The 22671-nt window shown below is 53.5% G+C and overlaps 1 protein-coding gene across 1 annotated transcript in view; it reads right to left on the bottom strand.

The window, feature by feature from the left end:
- DSCAML1 (DS cell adhesion molecule like 1) overlaps positions 1–22671 on the bottom strand; it is a 314658-nt gene that overhangs the window by 66333 nt on the left and 225654 nt on the right. Inside the window, exons 4-8 of the mRNA XM_032472451.1 lie at positions 20471–20617; positions 14462–14740; positions 10769–11044; positions 8121–8417; positions 6178–6450 (exon numbers count right to left, since the gene is read on the bottom strand). Of these exons, the coding sequence (XP_032328342.1) occupies positions 6178–6450; positions 8121–8417; positions 10769–11044; positions 14462–14740; positions 20471–20617 (1272 nt within the window). The remainder of the gene's footprint in view (positions 1–6177; positions 6451–8120; positions 8418–10768; positions 11045–14461; positions 14741–20470; positions 20618–22671) is intronic.

Here is a 22671-nt window from a genome sequence, read left to right as displayed (position 1 = left end):
TGTGGACAAGGGGAGAGTCACAGCAGCGACAAGGGACTGTGGAGGGGAAGGTGCCGGCAGAGCACGGAGCCAGGAGCTGCGTAGGGAGGAGAGGGAGGAGGGGTTGTCAGACCTGGAGGGCCATGCCCCAGGGAGGGATGGTCAAGTACTGCATTTCCATAGAGGACAGAACAAGCAGAGAACAAGTGGAGATTGAAATGAGGCAGGAAGATTTAGCTCAGGCGAGGGGAAGATTGGCTCTCTCAGTAAGGAGGGATTCAGATAATGGAAAAAGTTACTAAGGCAGGTTAATTCATTAATTAACTAATTCATCTAATATTTATGAAATGCCTGCTCCATAAAGGCGTTATGCTCTGTGTCAGCTGGGGAAAGTAGAAGCAGGTTTAAAACATGGCTAGAACTCCCAGAAGCTTAGCATTTGCTCGGGAAGGTGAGACATTCCCTCTGTGGTCATTGGACAAGCACCACCGGAACACATAGATGCTGAACTCAGAGCAGAGAGAGGTGTCATCTGGTTGGGTGACCATAGCTGCATGGAGGAGGTGCCATTTGGACTGAGAGTTAAAGGACATACATGCCTTAAAGTAATACATGGAGTGAGAGAGCGGGAAAAGCCTGAACCAAGAGGCAGAGGCCAACCAGGGGCTGTCATTCCTTTCTGGTCTTCTGCAATTTGAGCGAAGGAGAGAGTAGCTGGCATCCATCCTAGGGGGTCAGACATTGACCTGGGCTGGCCAGATCTCTCTAGTGCGCTGCTGTCCTGTGGGAGGCAGATAAGCAGACAACCCCCTGAGGTCCAAGGTAGGCTCCTTGTTCCCCTCTCCCTCCCTCCTGCTACGGGTTGATGCGGCAGGTGTGGTGCAGTGAGGGGATAAGTGCCCCCTAGAAACTCTTCAGGGACCAGAGCTGCCCACAGAATTCCTCGGCTCCAGGCTGGCATTCCAACAACCCCATAACTCCAGGCACACGAGGACAGCCACTTGTTTGGGGGTGTTGCACAGAAGAGGTCATGCTGATCACCAGCCCGGCCCATAAACACTTCATGGTGTCTCTCTTGATCTCTCTTCGAGACTGAACCTGTTTATTTATTGTACCTATTTAGCAGAGAATGGACACTGTGCACAGTTGGAGCTTCTCTGCTTGTGCAGCACGGAGATGGGAAAAGATAACTTTGTTATCCATGAGTCGTGTGGGCAAGCTGCCTCCTCCCCATCACCCTGCCTCTGCCCCTGAGCCTCAGTTTCCTCATCTGCAAAATGGAGGAGTTGGACCAAGTAATCTCTAAAGCCTGATGCCAATTTTCCAGTTGTAACAAGTCTAATATTTTAGGAATAATAATAACTCACTTCAGTTTCTTTTATGCAACCCTCTCTTCTCGGGAAGACCTTCCCTGACCACCCTGTTTAAAACTGCAAACCACTCTCCCCTCCCCTTGGTGCTCTGATCCCCGCTCCCTATTTGACATGAGACCTCTTTCACGTATTTCGTGTATTAACCATTTCCCCTCTAGAATGTAAGTTCCCCAAGGGCAGGAATTTTTGTCTGCCTTGAGCACAGCTGTGTTCATAGAAGAGGGCCTGGGATATAGCAGGTGCACTACGTCACTGGATGGATAAATAGATGCTTCTTCCTCATCATCCTCGCCTTCGTCATGAGCACGGCCGTCATCGGGAGCCCTGTCTGTCCAGTAAGGAGGATGCTGGCTCCTATGCTCCTGGCTCCCTCTGCTGAGGAACAGGGCTGACGGCAGCAGCATCCTTTGTGCCCTCCCCCGCCCCGTACACTGGGCAATCTGCCCCTGTAGGACCTGTTGCGCCCCCTTCCTGTAGATTCCAGGGGGTTCCTTCCAAACCTCCACCTGTGCCAATGGCAGACATCTGGCCAGGGGGCTGGCTTTCTCTTAAGCTCCATGACCGTAGAAACTCCCAATCCATTCTCTAGGGTAAAAGGGGGCCTCCTCTGAAGGCTCCCAGCACATAGCAGGGACTTGTGGAGCAGCAAGGAAAGAATGAGTGTCGGGGAGGAGAACGGGCACTTGGGAGCAGGGGTATATGTGAGTGAGTGAGTGAGTGAGCGAGCGTGCGTGCATGTGTGTGTATTCTCTGTTGGCTCTCCATAGGGACCTGGCACTACGTCTGGGTCCTGGCCTCACTGAGCATGGGCACAAAGCACCTCATGCCCTTGACTTGGCTCTGCAGCCTCAGATGTGGGGATGGAGATGTTCCTTCACTGAGCCAAAGCCAAGGAGCCCCAGTTGCAGCCCTGCCTTGTGAGTTAATTAAACATTCAGCCTGCGTGCCCAGAGATGCTTTTATGTTACATTATTTTTCAGCTACAGGGGGCCCTGAAGACACCAAATCTAGGTTGGATTTCTGTGCCTGCCTCTCAGCATCCTGCCAAGGATCTCTCCGGATGCCCAGAGATAAGCACTCTCCTTCCCTGTAGCCTGGCTCTCCCCTGCCGGTCAGTGTCATGCACACCCAAGACCAGGCAGCCCTTGAAACATCCTCATCCTCTCTCCCCTCGGCCCTTCCCACCTTGCTGGGTCACAGCAGGCTCACTTGGGCGATATTTAATACGGTAGCACCTGCAGCCACCTTTTGCGGCTCAGGAATGTTGCCTCACAGGAGGGTAGGGACAGAGGAAACATTTGTACATCTGCAACTGCCGGCAGGCATGTATGTGTGTGTCCAAGTGTGGACGGGCTAATGTGTGTCTCTCTGTTGCATGCACAGGCGTATAGTGTGCACAGCGTGTACACGCTCATGTGCTCGGGCACACAGGTCCTGGCACGTGTGTGCATGCATGTGCGTGCATGCATGTGCATGTGTGCCTGCTGTGCTCTGCTTTTCTCAGCTCAGTGTTGGAAAATTCATCAGAAGACAAGCAGTCCCAGAAGGAATGGAGTCAGCAGCGGTTTTTCCAGCTCATGGAGCAGCGTGGGTTTTGCCCTGCCCTGCCCACGAGCTCTGGGTACCCCAGACATGGGGGTAGGATTTCCAAATGATCTCAAGCTTCTAGTGCTTCATCCTGCCCCCACTCGCCTTTTCCTACACTCCAGGTCTCTGCCCTGATCCTCTGGGTTGGACACACATCCCAGCCAGGCAGCAGAGAAGGAGTCAAGAGTGCTAGTCTTGGGCCCTGACCCTTTCTGCCCAAGTCAGGGACCCTTTCCACGCCCAGAGGCACCTCCTCCTCCCTCTTCCTGGAGTAGCTCTTAGAACAGCACATCAGCTAATCAAGCAGCGTGCTCATAATCAGCTCTGATGGGTTCTTCTGCAAAAGTGCATTCTAATGAGGTGGGGGAGAGGGAGTCTGGGAAAGAGAGGGGGTGATAAATCTGAGCTTTTGGATGGGCAGGGGCACAGGGTCCCAGAGCCCCCATACAAATGCCGCTTCTTGTTCAGGAGAGCAAACGGGTGACTATACCCCTTCTGGGGCTGGATTTGCAGACCCTGAGGGCAGGAAAGGGGGCATGCATTTACACATGCCTGTGCACTGTACACAACCCCCCCCCCCCATGCTTTTGAACACCAAGCTCATGCTGCGTTCCAGGAGACACACGTGCCCAGTGCAGGGGTTCTGCCCTCTGGGATTGCACACACACACCCCCTTCCCTCTCCCTGGGCTGGGAGACACTGTCGCTCAGCACAATCACAACAGGCCCAGAGAGTCGCTGAGACGGAATGCATCAGATTCAATTCATTAGGACTGATCTCTCCCTGAATGGGGTTGAATAATTGATGAGCAGAAGCAGCTTTCAGGATGTTCTGCGTACTCTGAGGCTTGCTGGAGCCCTGTTATTTTTTTAAATTTTTTTAAGCCAACAAACCCGGCCAAATGCTCGTTGGTGCAGGAGGACGAGGGAATAGAGCAAAGGTTAGATGTTTTAATATGTGATGTTTACACTGTAAACTCTCAGTCCACTGCTTGTAACAGAAATGGATACTGGCGCCCTGTCATGCCAGGAGGAGGGAAGCAGGCTGGGGATGTGGCCTGGGGGTTGTGTGGCTTCTGCCGGCACAAGGCCCCTGGGCTGGGCGGTTCTTAGGCTGAAAGGGGGGCCAGGGTGCCCCTCAGCCTGGCTGGGGTGCAGCAGTGGGGAGGCAGGGAGCCAGGTGCTGTTAGGGTCTCCTCTCTCCTCCCCAGGCCTGCGATGGCCACAGAGACAGCCCCTCCCCCAGTGCTCTGGCTCAAAGCAAGGCTCCCCAGTCAGTCACTCCAACCCAGACGGATGTCTCAGTTTCAGTTCAAGAAACACACACTGTCTGGCACTGTGACGGGTGGTAGGGGCACGAGGAGGCATGTGACACGGCCCTTGTGCGCCAAAGAGAGTGAGCCCGGGTGACAAGCAGCAAAGGAGCAAAGCACGGATCGCATCTTTTGCTGCTACTTTCAGTTTTCCCAGCTGTTCTCCTGATAGTTCCACCTAGATGTCCCATCATCACTGTGCGCTTGAAAGGGCCTCAAACAGACCCAGCACCTGTCTCCTAAACCCTTCCTTCTCCCCAGTTCCCCTCTTCCTGTCCACAAGGCCTCTACTCCAACTTGCTTCAGGAGTCTGGGACCCCCTGGGGCCTTCCTGTGCCAGGGCCCCTTAACAGGCTGCTTTCGCTCCCCATCCCTGGGCCTCAGGTCCAGCCTAGTTTCCTCTTTGGGCTCAGGCTGTCCCTTAGGGATTTGGAGGAGGTGACACAGATGCTCAGGTGACAGGTGCTCTAAGAGCTCTCAGGGACCCTGTCTCTTCCTGACTCCCTCTCAGGTAGCCCTGGAAGCTCGCTCTCTTTATTTTTGAGGTTGAGCTGGGCAGAAGTTCCTCCTCCCAGCCTGCCCTTCCCCAGGATCTGGGTCATTCTGAGTTAGAGCCCAGGGTTTGGAGTTAGATCCGGGAAAAAAATTCTGATTCCAAATGACAATTTACTTAAAATGGTAGCTGTCTTAGATAAGTGGGCAGGGGTAGGGCTAAATGGAATGGAGCGTATAGAGCACCGAGCTCAGCGATGGGGTCGAGCGGACCCTCCATCATGCTATCGTCATATGACTGTAATGATCACAGCCTGGCGCAAGAGGCCAAGATGGTGGCTGGAAATCACGGCCTTCCTTCCTCCCACGTGGAACCCCAGCCCAAGCCTTCCTGCTTCTGGAGCCTCAGGTCACAGGGGACAGATCTCTGCATATCCTCCCAATGCCTGAGCCCACTCTTTGGAAAAGGGCCATGAGCCCCTTACCCATCATGGCCACCACTGACACAGTGACCTTCCACCCTGGCTGCCCGGCTTTCACTCATTTCTCCTCAGCCGGGCCTGGCAGGTCCGTTCTCTCCATCCTGCCCCCCTGAGCAACCAGGCTACCCTGCTCTCACCCACCGTCCAGCCTCCAGGCCTGTCAGTCCCAAAGAGCATGTTTGGGATGGAGCTTCACACCGCGCACAGCCCTGGACGTCGTATTTAGCCATGCATTTGTTTGCTCATTTACATGCATTCATTTGTTTCATCCATGGACATTTACTGGATGGTTGCCAGGTACCAGGCTCTGTATTAGGTGCTCCTGCACAAAACATTGACCTCACCCAGGCGAGCATGAAGGGCCTGGAAGGGAGGAGGGTTTTAGGCAACTGGCGGTGCTTTCCAGGCCTCCAGCATCATTAGCAGGTGAGAGGTCCTTGCCAATCCTATAAAAGCAGCCTCACCCTGCCAATCGGAGCCCAGAAGGGCGTCTCAGCACCCAGCATGTGCTCCCTGCACCCAACGCCCTGCTGCTTCCGCTCTCCGAGCTCCTGTCCCCTGCCCCTCTACTTGCTGGTCTCTGGCGGGCCCTGCTGAGTTCTGGATGGCTCCATGCTGACATCAGGGGAACAATAAGCCTGCCCTATCTGACCTGGGCCTCTTGCTCAGGTGACCTGACTCCTCTTTGTGTGTCACTGACCCCTCACGTCCCCGGGTCAATGCTGCCTTCACCTGCAGCCCACAGAGCGAACCTGGGTGTAGAGGTTACTCACAGCTGTCTTGTGTCCCCTGCAACCTTCCACCGTGTCCCCTTTTCCCCAAACTCCGAAGCCCTATCTTTCTTGGCCTTCCACTCACTCAGGATTGCTTGCTGCGGCCCAAGCGGCCGGCTGGAGAGAGGCCAGCAATCCTGGGTGACTAGGAGGGCTCTGGTTTGGGGCGGGAGGCCTACCTTTGACGGCCACGTGAACACTCTGGCTGATGGAGAGCTGGGGCTGGATGAGGACGCTGCACAGGTACTCCCCTTCGTCCATGCCCTTCTGCACATCCGTCAGCTTGAGGGTCCCGTTCTCGAACACCACCTGGCGGTGGTTGTCAGGCAGGAGCAGGGCATCCTTGTACCACTTGATGGAGTAGTAGGGGTAGCCGATGACCCTGCAGTTGATAAGGGTGTCCCGCCCAGCGACAGCTGTGATGTTCCTCATCGCCCGGATGCTGGGGGGGCCTGGGCAGGAGTCAGGAGGGTGGAGGAGAGGAGGAGCAATGGTGTGGTTAGCCAGGGACAGCCAGGCACTGCCCCGTGATGTGCTTCTCAGTTGCTTGGCCTCGGAAACTCTTAAGAGATGGAAATTTGGCAGGGGGTGGGGTGAGAGGGAGGCCTTTTTCACAAGGCTAAATAAAGGCAGAGGCTGGGAATGCTGGGAATGGGGGCACCTGTGGTCTCTCCAGAACACACTGTTATGAACTTCAAATAGTTGCAAACAGACACGTTTGATTCATGCCCGGGGCAAGAATCCATTCCCCTAATGGGTTGGGCTAGAGGAGCCAACTGAAGCCTCACCAAGAAGTGACTGGGATTTGGGAGGGTGAGTCCTCATTTATGAGGAGATGAAGATTTGGGGGTTAAAATGAAAATGTGGAGATTTTGTTATTTTCATTCAATTCACTCATAATGGTCTTGTACTAAAAAGGATCTTAGACACATTAAATATTTAAGGGACAATAGGAAGGTCTTCATTGGATGAGTTGATGGTTGTCTTTCGACAGGTAAATGTGTTGTGCGGGCCTCTGAGAAGTGGATATAAAAGAGGCTCTGATCACACTGGCAGAAGGGAGGGAGTGTCATCAGCTAGGTCAGCTGGGCTGACAGACATGTGGGTGTTGTAAAGGGGGCTCAGAGCCATCAGGCCTGGATAGTGCTGGAGTGGGTACCAGAAACTCTGGGCTTCTGGCTCGCCACCCAGTAGATGAGGGGCTGGACCAGGGCATCTCCCACGACCCTGCAGCTCTGTTCCTTTCCAATTCAGAGAGGGCGGGAGGGTGGACAAAGGGAGGCCACATTTGTTGTGGAGCTGGAGACCTGGCACAGGTGAATTTAGCATGAACCGCCCCCCTTGTTCCCGTGGCAACCCAAAGCCCTCCTTGACCAGTGCCCCATCTCTCCCACTCCCCTGTTCCTCTTCTGCTCTTGGATCAGGGCTCACTGGTAGGGTCAGGTGAGGACCAGTCTGGCCCCATGGGGCTGCAAAAAGCTTCAGAGGAGCCTCTATTCTCACCACAGCAACATGAAGAACTGAGGCATGGAGATGGTCACTTTGAGGACTCCCTCCCCTGCTCTGGGAGGTACCTGCCTTGGGGTACCCCCACCCAGCCTCAGTCCCCTACTCTTGATGGCTGAGTAGGGGGAGTCAGAGGATGGTGGACTGAGAGATGGTGCCCTGGCTTCTGGCTGCTTACACCTCCTGGAACATCTGGAGGGCGGCTCAGAGGGAGGACACTGGGATATTGCTTCAGTGGCATCCTTGTCAAAGGGCAAGCCTGGCCCCGCTGCTCCTTCCTTACCCCTGTCCTTGCAAGGCCCTAGTGGGATGTTTAGTGTACCTGGGGCCAGATTGATGGGGAGGAGTGGGGTGGGGGGGGACAGGATTGTGGGGGGGTGACGGGGGGAGAGGGGTGGGAACGCAAAGGGGGCAAACTGTACCAGACACTCACACACAAGAATGGATGATGTGACTTGCAGAGGGCAGGGAAAAGGGAGACAAAGAGGAGAGAGACCTCTACTAAACTCAAAATGACGATTAATAATAAGTACTAATCACCACAAGAATAATGGTAACCACAGAGATGGCAAAGGAACTCAAAAGCCTATTCTGATATTTAAATGTAGACAGGCACCTCTTACGTTTATTCGCGCCTGATATTCAGCACTGCCCACCGAGTTCCGTGCGGTGCACCGGTACACGCCCCCGTCGCGGATCTGGGGCCCCGTGACATTCATGTGGCTGATGGTGGTGCCGTCGGACATGGTGTACTGGTTGGTGCGGTGGCTTCCGTCTCGCACGATGGGCTCGTCATCCAGGGCCCAGGTGACAGTGGGGGGCGGGGCACCCTTGGCCGCGCACATCAGTGAGAACTGCTCCCCGGGGTTGACCACCTTCTCGCTGAAGGACGAGACGATGCGGGGCGTGCCGTCTGCAGGGAGTGAGGAGCCCCCTTCAGGGTCACCGAGCCACAGAGAGACCATCCCACCAGGCCACCCCACCTTGTCAAGGGGAGGAGGCAAAGCAGCGGCCATAATACTAACAAAGAACTTCCATGTACATCGATTCATGCACTATCCACAAAACCCTGTTTGGTGCCCATTACCGCTGCACGTGAATGAAGACTCCTGGATTTGAATCATCCCTCAACCACCTGTAAGCTCTGTGTCTTTGGGGCAAGTTACTTAACCTCTCTGAGTCTTTCCATCTCCCCTCTGTAGAGGATGGAGATAAAAGGGATAACGATTATATCCCCCTGGTACTGATGCTGCGAGGAGGAAATGGATTAATGCATTAGAGATGCTTACACAGCACTCTACAAGTTCTTAATAAATGTTAGCTCCTCTCAACTTTCTCTTTTCTGCTTCTTTCTCCACCCTTTATTAATAAAGACTTCGAAGCTCAGAGGTTAACTATATGTGGAACCAGGTCCTGACCGGGCTGGACCTCTGGATTCTGATTCCAGCCCTCATTCCAGCAGGAGCAGTGGTGGTGCTGTAGCCCTGTTAGCAAAAGTTTGAGGCTTAAAATGGAAGCTCCCCAGAGGCAGTGATGGTGGTGGTGGGGATCTGTGATGAGGCTAAAGTCCTGGTTAGCAGAATAACCTTGGACAGGATAACCTGTCCAGTTAATTAACCCTCCCACAGGGGCCCCCACTTCCTCGCTGGATCATGGGGGAATGTAATCATTAACCCCGACCATCTTCCACAAAGGATAGTTGTAATGGATTAAAATAGGTGCTAGGTCCTTGAAAAAGTAAAACACCAAAATAAACGTAAAAAATGAAAGCAAGGCAAATGCAGTGTGGCACTCTCCAACCCACCCGCATTTCACACCCAAATGCTGATGTTAACCCAAGCTGCCAGCCCCTGGCCCTATTTCTGGGGGAGACTCATGTCTCCAACCTGGGGAGAGCCTGGTGCCTGGCAGAGCTGGGACTGCCTGCTGGGGGGTGACAGCCTTTGGCCTCTCCCCTGCCTCTCTCCCCGGCCCTCCTCTCTGGCTGTCCCTCCCTTCCAGCTCATTGCCCCTCCCACAAGCCTCATTCTCCATATTCCCTGGTCTGAACTGGCCAGCCCTGGCTGTCCTCTAAGAGCTCACAATCTCACCTACTATGAGGGGGCAGCCCCTCGGAGAGAAAATGTGCTGGGTGGTGGGGTGGTCTCTCCTGGGTGGGGAGTAGTTCAGACGGGAGGTCCCCTGAGATGAAAGTCACCCATTTCCCACTAGTCTGCACCCAGCTGCTGGGCTTCCTCACTGGGGACAGAGAGCAGGGATTGGGCAGAACAAGAAGAGGTGGGGGCTGAGAAGGGCAGTTTGCTGGGCACTGGCGAGGGGTGAGGGCTCAGGTTCGATGGGTAGTCACCTCTCACGTCCCACTTCCTGAGGGACGAGGACCCATGGGCTGTAACAGGGAGACTTATGCCCGTGGGGTTTGCCTGGGTTTGGTGTCTTTGTTACCACAGTGAAAAATCCTTGGAAGGAATAGGATTATGCTTGTTTTGGTTTTGGTTTTAGGAGCAACAAAGGAGCTGGGGAACCACTAAATTTGTTGGTAAGGATCGGGCCTTCTCAAACCCCTGCTTCATCTTTGTACAAATAAGAGGTGCCTCCTCTGGGTGGTCGCAACTTGGTGTGGGGTCATGGCTTGATCAGTGGAGTGCAAGCTGGATTTCAGTCCTCACCCTCTTGGTTGGGCACCTTGTTCAGTGAACAACCTGAACAACCATACACAGAGGTGCTGGGTGAGGAAATCTAGGGGGTGGCAGCTTTAAAGAGAGAGAGAAGCAGGAAGAAACCTGGGTTTGTGGTAAGAAACAGGGCCTGCTGTGAAGAGACCCCAGGCTAGGAGAGGATTCAAGAGTTCAGAGATTCCTGGTAGCCTTCCAGGGCCTCTGGGAGACTGAGAGTCTTTAAGACCCTAAAGAAGATGCTTCTAATAGTGAAATTCTAGTAATTTTGAAGGGCAGAGGCAATCAAGTATGATGGTTAAGAGGCCTGAGTTCAAATCCCAGCCTTGTCCCTTCGCAGGGCTGTGTGACCTTGGGCAGGTGACTGAAGCCTCAGTTTTTTTCCAAACTGCAAAATAGGTAATATTAAAAAAAAAAAAAAAGGCTCCCCACACAGGGCCCTGGGGAGGATTAAATAAGAGCGGGCATCTGCCTGTGTGTTGTGAGTGCTGGATGAATGCCTTCTGTCGGGAGGGCTGGGACGGGGCCTGGGGCAGGGCGCCTCCCCACCGGGCTGTGGAAGCCCTGAACCCACCCAGCTTCCCCGGCTCACCCTCGAGCACGACGATGGCGAAGTCCTGGGCGGTCTGGGCCTTGCGGGTGGCGAAGCACTGGTAGGCCCCGGAGTGGCTCTTCTGGGCCGAGGTGATGAGCAGGGTCTCGTTGCTGAGCCCACGGATGGAGATGGCCTCGTTGGGCAGCACCAGCTCGGTGTTGCGGTACCAGCGGATGCTGAACTCTGGGGAGCCCATCAGGGTGCAGGAGAGGATGACCGTGCTGCCAATGCCGGTCTTCAGCTTCTTTGGTGTCAGGGTCACATGAAGGGGGTCTGGGCCGGGCCAGGCAGGGGCGAGGTGAGGGGAAACGGGGAGGGAGAAAAAAAGGACTCACTGTGAGTGGAATGTGGCTCGGGGTGGGCTGTGGTCATAAATGGCCCCAGGACTCCGGAGGCCCTGGTTCTGTCTCCAAGAATCCTTGTCGAGGGTCCTGGGACTAGTGAATTCCTTGCTCTAGGCCTCAGTTAACGCATCTGTTAAATGGCCTGGTCAGGCCAGGAGGTGTCTCTGCACCTCTCGTTCTGATGGCTTGTGCTTTCCTGATGTGGGCCCCTCGCCTGGGCAGGGCTGTGCAGCTCCCTCTGGCTCATGAGGAGGACGAGAGCTTGTCTGGCTCATCATCTTTGCTGTCACCCCCAGAAACCAGGGAGGCCCCCGTAGCCCAGCCATCTGTCTCCCATACTTATGCGGATCACCAGGCGCCACCTTCTGCTGGTCTGACTTCCTTTAGATGCATCAGTCAACCCCCTACACTGCCCTGTCCTGCTGCAGTACCCCCTCCGCCTCCCTTTTCCCTGTGTCCCTCCATCAGTCCTCCCCGCTGCAGCCAGCCACTACCCTGCTCGGAACTCCCACGGTGCCCGACTCAGTGGCATTCAAGACCATCAAGGCCCTTGTGGACCCAGCCCTCTTCTCAGCTGTTTTCTCTAGGGCAGCAGCCTGCCTGTGTTTCCTACACACCCAGGGCCTCACCTAGAGTACACTCTGCCCTAATTCTTACTCATCCTTTCACACTGAACTCAGGTGGCATTTCCTCCAGGAAGCCTTCCCAGGCACCACTCCCCTCCCAGGCTGGGTTAAGGATCTCTCTTCTGGGGCGCCCTGAGTGTAACTAACACCGCACTAAGCACAGGGTCTTCTGATCACCACTTTGTGTCTGTCTCTCCCTCTGGACTGTGAGCCACTTGAAAGCAGGGCAGCGTCTGTCATCTTTACATCCCTACAGCTGTCTGGGTCATGTTTATTGATTGGCTGGCTGGCTGGTTACCAGCCATGAGCCAGTCTCTCTTCTCTGATCTCCACGAGCTTGGAGTTCTGTATAGGAGCCCGAGGCCTGTAGGCGCCTGCGATCCCCAGTGAACGAGACTGAGGAGAGGGGGGCATGGCAGGCCTGTCTCGGTGGGCGCAGTCAAAGCACACATGAGTCTGCTCACTCTCTGCTCTCCCTAGTGGCTCCCAGAGCCTCTGCCCCCTACACAGGCGATGTCAGTGCACAATGATGCAGATGGCATCTTGCTTGTCCCAGTCACCAGCCAGGGCACCCAGGGCCCTGCCAGCCAGCTGCTCTCTCCTCACTGCCCCTGCACGGGCTTCACGGCAGGACGGCTGGGAGGTTTGGTGGCAGAATGAGGGGGAGTATGAAAAGCATTACTTTCCTCTTCATGAACCTGGCAGAGAGGGGCTATCAAAGAGGATGGAAGACAGAGAAAAGCCATGACACTTCCCCCAGAACCTGGCTGTCCAGCCAAGCCCAGTGTAGGGGAGGGTAGGGAGCCAAGAGGAGGATCTGGGGTACCTGTGCATACAGGAGCAGTGGAGGGTGCTTACAGCTGTAAACAGTTACTTATCGCATGTCTGTGTGCGTTCCAGGATGAGACCATGTTACACAGAGGGATGTGTGTGTCTGAATGTGCACAGGCACCATGTATGTGTGCACGTGTGCATGGGGAAGTGGGTGTGGGAAATTTCAACACACGTGCCCGTGTGTGTGTCTAAGTACCTGCCTGCCTGATGTACACAGGCAGGAGCTATGAACGCCAAGTGACTCAGAGTTAGGTTTGCCAATTTTCTGAGGATCTGGGGGTATGCAGCCCTCCTGACCGGTAGCCTAAGATGGTGCGTCTGTATGAATGTGAATATGAGTCTGTGTTTGTGAGTGTGTGTGTAGCAGGACAGGGCGGGGAAGAAGGTAATATTAGACCAAATAATTCTGGACAGTGCTTAGGACAGGAAGTGGGTGCTGATCCTGGTCCATTTACCCGCCTACTCTGCGGTCGGGCTTGCTTGTACGAGGGGAAGCCCCCTGCCTCCAAGCTCCCAGCCTTTTAACCTAAGCAGGCGTATCACAGCACTGCTATCACTGGAAGAGCTTTCCTTGGGGCTCTTTCTGCTCTTCCGGCTTCATAGTGAATTCACACGGGGAGGGTCTCTTCCTGGCACGGCAAATAAACGTTCTCCAACTGGCAGGACCCTCTCGACTGTGGGGAGGAATCTGGGCCCATATCTAGGCTGAAGGCAACAGGACACCAAAGCCAGAAGGTCAGCCCAGGAAGGGGTGGGCTCTGTGTGGTTCTCTGGTCCGCAGACCTGCAGCTTTGTGTTCACGAGACAGGTGGGGAGCCGGGAGGAGAGCATCTTTGGTCAGTCTTCACGGCAGAGGGAACTTTTCTGCAGGATGGAGGTGGGATCACCTCGGGACAGCCTTTTCCCACTGCCCAGGTTGAAAGGCCCTCATGATGCCGTGAGGTACAAGGTTCAGGGACTCAGGCTATCGCTGCTGCACAGGTGTGAGACCCCACAAGGGTCCCCAAACCCCAGCCCCACTGCTGCCAATGCCTTCCCTGTAGTCCTGAGAGCAGGGAACTCAGGGAATCAGACTCAGAAGCCAGAGCTAGAAGGGGCCTCTTCACTTTGCAAATGGGAGCCTGAGACTGGGTCACATGAGGGAGGGGCTGGGGGTGCAAAAGATGCTCCCAGGTTCCACGAATCCCTCTCCAGGGTTCTCTCCCTGGCCTCAGCCCCTCTGCCTCGACTTCTCTGCCCTTCCAGACGCTCAGCAGCAGCAGGGGTCTATGGAGGCCTCCTGCTCTCCACGTGGGCTCCCTGGACCCCCGGGCTCTGGGATAGGGCAGGAACAGGAGGGACCAGAGTTAATGACTAACTGTTAGGTCCTAAAAAGTCTGCCTTGGTTGTTTACCCCCAGTGTCTGCTCTGATCGATCAGTACTCCTATCAATTATTGCTAAATATTCTGAATGTCACCTCTGATGGGTTTATGTGTCCTCTAGTGGATTCACATCAGCATTGTTTCCTTTAGCACAGACACTGCCTCCTCCCAACAAGCTGAGAAGTCTACGAGCTCACCACATCACCTTCTGACCCTCGTAAGCTCTGGGCGGTAGGAAGGCCTGGGTTATTATCCCCTTTGACAGAAAAGGGCATGGAGGTGATCATCACGGTTATATGATTTTCCCAAAGTCAGTTACTATCTGATGATGTCAGAATCAAAAGGCAGGTCTTCTGATTTCAAACCCAGTGCTTTTCCCAGGACACCAACCTGCCTTCCCCAACCAGAGACTCATCTCCTGGGGCCTGCCAGAGGCAGGTACAGCTGCCCCCGTGCCCCTCCCCATCACACGTGGTGCTTTCAATGGTTACTGTGGCTGGAAGAGGGGCTACTCCCCTGCTCACCGATGACCGTGAGGGTGCCTGTGGCCTCTGCAGAGCCGAAGGTGTTGGTGACCTCACAAATGTAGGTGCCGCTGTCCTCGGTCCGCAGGTCACTGATGGTCAGCCCCGTGATGCGCTTGGTCCAGCGGCTGTCGGCTGGGAGGGGTCGGCCATCCTTGAGCCAGCGGATGGCAGGGATGGGGTAGCCAGAGGCGGTGCAGGGCAGCTCCACGGTGTGGCCGGCCCACACTTCCTGGGAATGGAAGCCGTCCAGGATGGTGGGGATTGACTCGGCAGGGTCTGGAAGGCAGAGAGCATGGGAGGTCCTGGGCAGCCCTGGGTGGGGGCGGGAAGGCAGGCACCCAGAACTGATGTCTGGAGTGAGTGATACCCAGGGCAGGAGAGCTTGCTCTGTTTCCCTGAGCCCCAGACTCTGGCCCCAAATCTCCTTCTCAGGCCAGATGGAGGCCTGAGAAGCACGGCTGGGAGCAGGGAGGATGGCGGGCAGACCAGGCTACAAACACAGACAGATAGAGGGGAAAAGGGAAACAGCAAGAGGCATTGAGAGGGAGAGACTTTCACACAAACGGTCCTGGTGATGTGAGAATCATGACATTCTGGCTTTGTAATTCCTGGTCAGTCTCCGTCTGGGACTCAGGACTGGAGGCCCCCATCAGGGATGGGCATCCCTGTTGCGTCCTGTCTCCTCCCCCCTGCAATCTGGGCAGGATCAGAGGAGGCAGTGCCTTTCCATTCCAGAAGGACTTAGAAGGGAAGCCTTCTGCAAAACACACCCGCCACCCCAACAATGCTCCTCTCCTCTGCCTTCCCAAACCAAGAGAAAGCGGTGACTGCGAGGACTGGGGCTTTCCCCTGCAGAAGCCATGGCCCTTGGTGGGATTCTGTGTGCGACGCCTGTGCCACTTCTGAGCAGCGTTCTGGCTGCTGCCTCAGTCTAGTTCTAAAAGGCCTCCCTGGATTTTCTGCCCAGTGGGGACCTGCCCCTGCTGTAAAACCGCCATAGGCCCCATTTACCTACATACACCAATCCACACCGCTTATCCCGAATCAGACCTCCCGATCAAGATCTGTGATCTTGCCCCTGCCAGGTCCCTGGCCTAGCCTGCCTCCCTCACCTTCTGATCTCACCGGGTCCCCCCTCATGGCACGCTCTCATCGCACTGTTCTCCACCCGGGTGCCCCACTAGCCTGCTCTGCTTGGCCAACTCCTGTTGATCTTTCACAAACCAGCTTCAATGTCACCCCTTTGGGATGTCTCCCGCAGCCCACTCTCATTGGACTCCCATAAAATTTCCTTTTTCCTTTATTTTCAAACAACCTTTTCTTTTGAAAGAAAAAAAAAGTTAAAGGGCAATAGATGCACATGGTCAAACTTCAGAAAGCAGAGATGAGCGGACAGGGAAAAGAATGTGCCCCTCACCCCTGCACCCAGCCACCCCATGTCCCTCCCAGAGGCAACCACTGCTGCCTCTTTCCCCGAGGCCCTTGCCGACAACAGTTAGCACCAGGCCTCGTGTCTGTCTGCCCTGGCAGACGGCGAGCTCCTTGAGGCGACATCTCTCGTGCCTGGCACAGAGTAGGGCTGCTGGACCACTAACATATGAGGGAGGATGAACAGGGGCAGGAGGGCAGGAGGTGGGCCAGTGGTCTGATTTTTCCAATGTGCAGAACGTCATAGGCTCATGGAGTAGCAGAGCTGGCTTAAGGACCTTGGAGAGCACACCCAGATGCAGACCCTGAGACCAGAGAGGTGCAGGACCGGCCCAGAATCACACTGCAGAACCAAGATCTGAAAACCAGTCCCCCTCTCTCATGTTCACTACGTGGGGGCTGAGACAGAATAATCTAACACTGGACTTCGCTCCAAAGGGAATGGAGAGAGCAGCTGACTATCAGTAGGGACCCTCCTTGACTCGTGGGAAATATCCTCTGTCCTGAGCTCAGCTCCCTAAGAGAGGGGCTGGGTGAGGAATTCTCCCTGCTAGGGAAAGACTTTCTAGAAGACTCTCTGCTCCTTTCCCACCATGCATGGCTTTTCACAAGGAGCCTGGACGAGAAATCAGGAGACCCAAGTGCAAGTCTGCCTGGATCACAGATAAGCTGTGTGACCTTGGGTGAGTCTTCTAATCTCCCAGAGCCCGAGTTTCCTCCTCTGCATGTGGAGGTGACAACATGCCTCCAGATCTCATAAGGCTGTTGTGGGAACAAAGCAAACTGTATGTCAAAGAGCCCACTGACGCTACACCGCTCCGCAGATGTGCCGGGCGATTACTATTCTGCACCCGCCACGCTCCCTCCCTGCCAGCTTCTGTGGCCTCTTCCCCCCACAACCCTGTGGGAATGGTTGGGATAAACAAATCCAGTGCCAGGGAAGAATTATTCAATGTGACACTTAATTGATGCAAAATACACAAATTCCGTGGCACACCGCAGAATTTACAAGCGGAGGGGCCAACGGGGTGGTGGAGGAAGGGGCGGGGGGAGGGAATTAATCACCGAGTCTCAGGCGTGAAATTAAATTCTGAGGGAAAGAAACCTCTTTCATTACTCCAGAGCAGAAGTAAAATGCTGTGGCGTGTTCGGAGACAGCCTGGGGGGATCGGGTGCCGCCAGGGCCGGTGCAGGGCTAGGGGAGACAGATGGCCTGGCTCTGGGAAATCTCTGGGGTTCGCTAGGGTAGGTTGGGACTGAGGCTGGACTGGGCTCAGGGTTGGGGTAGGGGGTGGTCAGGACAGTGCTGTGATGGAAGATGGCTTCTGCACCTGGCTCGGCACCCTGTGAGCTGGTGAACCCTGGTCTAGTCTCTCAGCCTCTCTGGTCACTGGTTCCCTCCTTTACAAATGCAGATGATGGTGCCTCTTCCTCTGAGTTAATGCCCATGAAAGCACTTGGTAAACCCTAAAAAGCATCTCAACGCATAGAATGGTTGTTACTAGGTTGTATTTTACGGGGCTCAGAATATTTTTGTAACTGCCTCCTCTTCTACCTTGGACAATACAGAAGAATAAAAGTTGATCCCCCGTCCACCGCTGCCCCTCCCCGAAATGTACTAGGAATAATAATGCAGCAACAATAGAACAACAACCACAAGGACCACAACAAAGTCAGCAGTGACGCCCTGCTGAGCACTTCCTTTGTTTCTGGCCCCACAGGAAGCAGTTTACACGTGGCATCCTATTTAATTCTCCCAGCAACCCCAGGAGAGCATGCTGTCGCTCCCATTTTACAAGATGGGGAAGCTGAGGTTTGAAGACATTATTTATTTTATGCCAGGTTCTACAGCTGCTGAGTGGTGGGGCTAAGACTGAAACTTCAACCTGATTCCTAAGTCCGTTTTTCAATACGTCTCATTCCCTTCCACCCTTCACCTCCCTCCTCCTTAAACACTTGGTGAAGGCTGAGAAGCCCCCAAGGGTAGTTGTTGCCGTGATCCAAGGACCATCTACAAGGCGATGCCATGGAGATCAACCTGCCCCTTCCTCTTGCCTTTGGGCCTTGGGACAGGAGAGGTGGTCGTCCTTTGAGGGCGTGCTGGGCTCAGGTCTCCTCAGCCACCAGGTGCCTTGGTGGGACCTAGCTCTGCCAGGACATGCAGTGGCGTCTCCTTGCCCTTGAAGCCAGTGGGTGGCCCAGAAGCTTCTGGCCAGGGCAGGATGATGCTCTTCCCGGCCACCAGCCCTAGGAGTTCACAGGGCTCTGGCCACTAAGGAGCAAGGCATCTCAGCTCAGGACTGACCCCTACCCTTGACTCAGAGTGGAACTGAAAGGTGAGGCTGGGGGCTGAGGCCTGAGCCCCCCAACACGAGCTCCCCTTTGCACTGCCTGCTCGGGTATCAGTTGCATTTTTGCCGAGACAAGCAGCTTGCAGATCGCATTGTCACATCACATCACATCACATCAGGGCCGGCGTCACTCCTGGGCCCCTTCCCCTCGGCTCCCCTCCGCTTCTTCTGTCTTCCTCTAGGTCTCCTTCACCCTGTCACTGTCATCTTCTCTGTCCTTGTCTCTCTGTTAGGTTTCTGTCTTTCTCTCTCCCCTTTTGTCTGGCTGGGTGCCTCCCTATCTCTGCTATCTCTGTTTCTCTATTTGGGCTTTGTCTCTGGGGAGCATCTCCCATCCTCCCCCCACCCAGCGGGGTGTCGGGGGCAATGAGAGCAGAAGGAGAATTGTTGCCATATCCTCCAGTTTAAAGAGTGTCTTTTTTGAGGATGGATTGGAAGGCATGATATTCTGACACCTATCAGTAATTCTTCCTAATATTCCTCAGTATCAGCATTTACATTTGGTTTATATTGGAAGAGCTGCAGGTAAAATACACTAACTTTACTTTAAAAAAAGGTGGAGGTATTCCCTCCAAAGTGAAGGTAAGATTAATAGGATGAAGGGACTAAATTTCTGTGCAGGGGGAAGGAGCAGGCCTGCAAGGGGCTGGATTTTTGTGCCTTTCCCACATTGCATGAGAGGCATGCAAATGAGATGCAAAACACTACAGAAAGAAGTCTCTATAATTTGGAAGGGAACCACTCTGACACATTTGGGAACTGGGCTGCAGACTGCAAAGTCTAGCCACAAAGATGGGGCCACATGGTGTAGCCCCGTCTCCTCCCCACACGACAGCACAGTTTCCCTGGGCATTGGCTAATTCCACAAATATTTACTTAGCCAGGCTCTCTGATTCCTCGCCCTCCTGGCTCTCACTCTTCTGGACTTGCCTCCAATTAAGAGGGAGTCCTGAATAGAGTCATCTGCTGGTTGGGGTAGGTCCTCACCAAACCGCAGAATGTCAGAGGTCAACAGAATCTGAGCGGTCACTAAATCTAGTTCCTGTTTCAGAGACCCAGAGAGGCCACGTGATATGGTGGGGTTTGTTTCCAAACCCTGGTGTTCTGACTATCAGTCTACCTTCCCTCCCAAAGCCACTCCAATTCCAAGTCCTCAAGAGCAGAGATTTTCAAATTGCAGGTCACAAACTGTTAGGAAGTTATGAAATCCATTTGGTGATTTGCAACCAGCATTTAGAGAAATTAAAATGGGATAGAACAGAATAAAAAATATTAGAGCGCATTGTAATGCACGAGGTAGGAAACACCAGCGTGCACTGCATAGGTTATGATGTCTGTGGATCGCTGTCAGGAGTTTAAAAAGCACTACTGCAGAACGCTTTCCCTGAAGAGCGCCAAGTGCCCTTCCCTGCTCTGGGCTGGGGGTGTGCGTGGTGTTCAATTAGCCCCTTCCATGGGGGTCTACAGCTGGAGGACACTGGGGGCTCAGAGTGTGAATTCTGGTTGTGCCTCCCACTGATTAAACAGTTGGGGCAACTTGCTTGGCTTCACTGAGTTTTCTCACCCACAGAAATAGGGAGTGCAGTGAACACCTCACCCTATTATGGTGCCTAAGAGCACATGAGTGAAATTTTTGGCACATAGCAGGATTCAGTAAATATCAGCTTCCATCCTTCCATAGAAGCTACAATCACTCCAGAATAAAAATCCTTTATTTAATTTAGAAATATATTTTTACCCATTATTTGTCTACTTTCAATTGTTGTGAGGTGGGCTATAACAACAGATCTATATGTATTCATAAATAGATAAAATTGAATCTTAAAGAACACTTAGAGACACCAGGAAATATAAGATCTCTCTAATCAAATCAAAAAATCAAAGCAAACCAAATCAAATTGAATCACTGCTATGTTTGAACAACAGATTTTAACTATGAGCTTCCTGGCAACAAAGGCAAAAAAAGAGAGGATATATCAGCTCTTCAGGAGAGTCAAGCTTCTCAGGTACAGACTTCTGAAAAGAATTCATCTGTAGAGCCCTTATCTGAAGGGCACCCAAAACCAAACCAGACAAGGTCTGCCCCAGTGGTTTCTATACCTGTGTTCTTTAATCTCTTTCTTGGCATCCCCTAAGTACAGAGCCGACTCCCTGGTCCACGGTGCAGACATGCCCGCCCCGTCTCAGGGATGGGCTGGCGCCCTCCCTCCGCAGCCCTCTCACCTACCTGTCACGGAGAGGCGGGCCCCGTTGCTCTGCCGGGTCTCCCCACTGTACTTGTGCTTGGTGATGCAGCGGTAGGTGGAGAGGGCGTCCTCCTTCTGCACGTCAGAGATGTACAGCCCGCCGTGGGAAGTAATAAAAAATCTGTTTTCTGGAGACATAATCAGGACACAGTTCATTACTCCCCTGGCTGGGCACACCCCCAGACGCGACTCAGACCTGCAGCTGGCCTTCTCTCAGGCCAGGATTGTGGCCCAGGGGAGGGGAGGTGATGGGGAAAGCAAGGGGGTGAAGTTGGTACAGCCCCAAAGGCAGGGGAGCGTTTCCAATAGATGATGATTTTCTATGTGCAAACAGATAGATATTACGGTAATTATCCCTTTAAGTGTAGATGCTTCAGCATTTTATGGGAAGATGTGGGGCTTGAGAGTCAGACCAAAGATCTGGGTTCCAATGTGATTCTTTCAGTTATTAGCTGTGTGGCTTTGGGAAATTTACTTAACCTCTCTGAGCCTTATCTGTGTAACGGTGCAAGTAACACTTCCTGGAGTGGACGTAATGAAAAAAATAATGAAGTATCTGGCACACAGTAAGTGCTCACTTAGTGAATATTAGTCCTCATCTTTCCTATCTCTTTGCAAGAGCTTGCAAAGCTTTAACATTCATTGCTTGTTGTTCTTACAACTGTTAGAAGTGTTGTCTACATTTTTAAGTCACATAGCCGGTAAGTAGATCAGAGCTCAGGCCTTCCTGGCTCCCAGCTCTCCCCTTGCACTGAGCCAAACACAAGCTTCCATCCTTTTCTGTCAATCTGCATTCTTTATTCACCCCAGAAACAGTTATTGAGGATAAGCCGCACCAGGAGTGCGGGTGTGACGATGCAGATTTGAGATACTAATTCATCATACAGTTCTTAAAACCATTTTGTGCAAGGCAAAGGTGCCGGCTACTTTCCCTGCCCCCTCCACAGCCTCACTGCCAGGACTCATAGAGACGGGGAAAGGACAGAGTATACCCATTTGGCTGATTAGAAGACTCCACTCCGAGGTAGAATGGGTTTTCTTGTCCAAGGTCCTAAGGCAAACCCTGAATTAATCAGGACTGATCTTAAAAGGGGAGAATGTGGACCTGAGAGTTGGGGAGAGGCTTGCCTTTGGCTTCAGGACTCTCTAAGCTCATGGCCTCCCTCTCAAGACCCAGCCAGGAGGAGGCTGAGAAGCTAACCTTGAGTCCCTCTGCCTGCTCTCTAGGGGTGGGGTGACATCCCCCCTGGTGGCCACAGAAGACCTCAGGCTGCCATTCCCAGCAGAGGGGGCATCAGAATCAGGACAGTGATAATGACTTACAAGAAAGCTGCTGGGGACGGGGTAAGGATGACCTCACAAGAAGGACCTGCTAACACTGGACTGTCAGGCTTTCATAGGGAAATGTTTTGAGGTAGCCCATGCCCTTCAAATTGTATTATTTAGAGGTCTGCTTCCTCCCACCTGGGGGTTGAATGAGCCCTCTCAACCACTGACAAGCGCTCTGACCACCCCTCCAAGCACAAGTCCAAGACCTCAGCACCTGCAGACAGGGACTTCATCAAAGCAGACTTTCCAACAATGAACGCTGTAGAATTGCAGGGCTGAAAGCTGCATGTGCTTGACCACATCTTTGACAAAGCTTGTCCGGCCTTTATTTGAATACCTCCAGGGCTGGGGAACTCACTACTGCAATCAGTGGCCCATTCCAAAGTCGACAGCTCTGACTTTTAGAGAGATCTTCCTTGGTCACATTGGTCTCTTGTGTCTCTCTCCATGGAGAGATACTATGTTCTACTCATTGGACCCCTACAGAACCAACCTAAATCCATGTTACACTGCCTCACGAACCACAAGGCAGCTGGCATGCCCTTTGATGTTTCTTCAGGCTAAGCAGTCTCAGGATTATAGTTTTTAATAGTTACTTAGTATGGTTTCAAATAACTTCATTAATCTGGTTGGTCTCCTGTCTTCTTAACAAACTTTGATTTACCTACAAATCTTGGAATTTTCCCTCTCTCCCTCTCTCCTTCCCCTCCTCCCTCCCTCCCGTCCTCCCTCCCATGTATCTTTGTACAGGACTAAACCTACTATGTGCCAAGCACTTTGCCAAGTGGTGGGGATCAGCTTATCTGACCAGGGCAGAGGAGAGCCGGGGTACCAGCCAGCAGCCTCCAGCCTC

Source organism: Camelus ferus, chromosome 33 (genome assembly GCF_009834535.1).
Source record: "Camelus ferus isolate YT-003-E chromosome 33, BCGSAC_Cfer_1.0, whole genome shotgun sequence".
NCBI lineage: Eukaryota > Metazoa > Chordata > Mammalia > Artiodactyla > Camelidae > Camelus > Camelus ferus.
The sequence above is the reverse complement of the archived record's forward strand: the minus strand, read 5'-3'. Positions and strand labels throughout refer to the sequence as shown.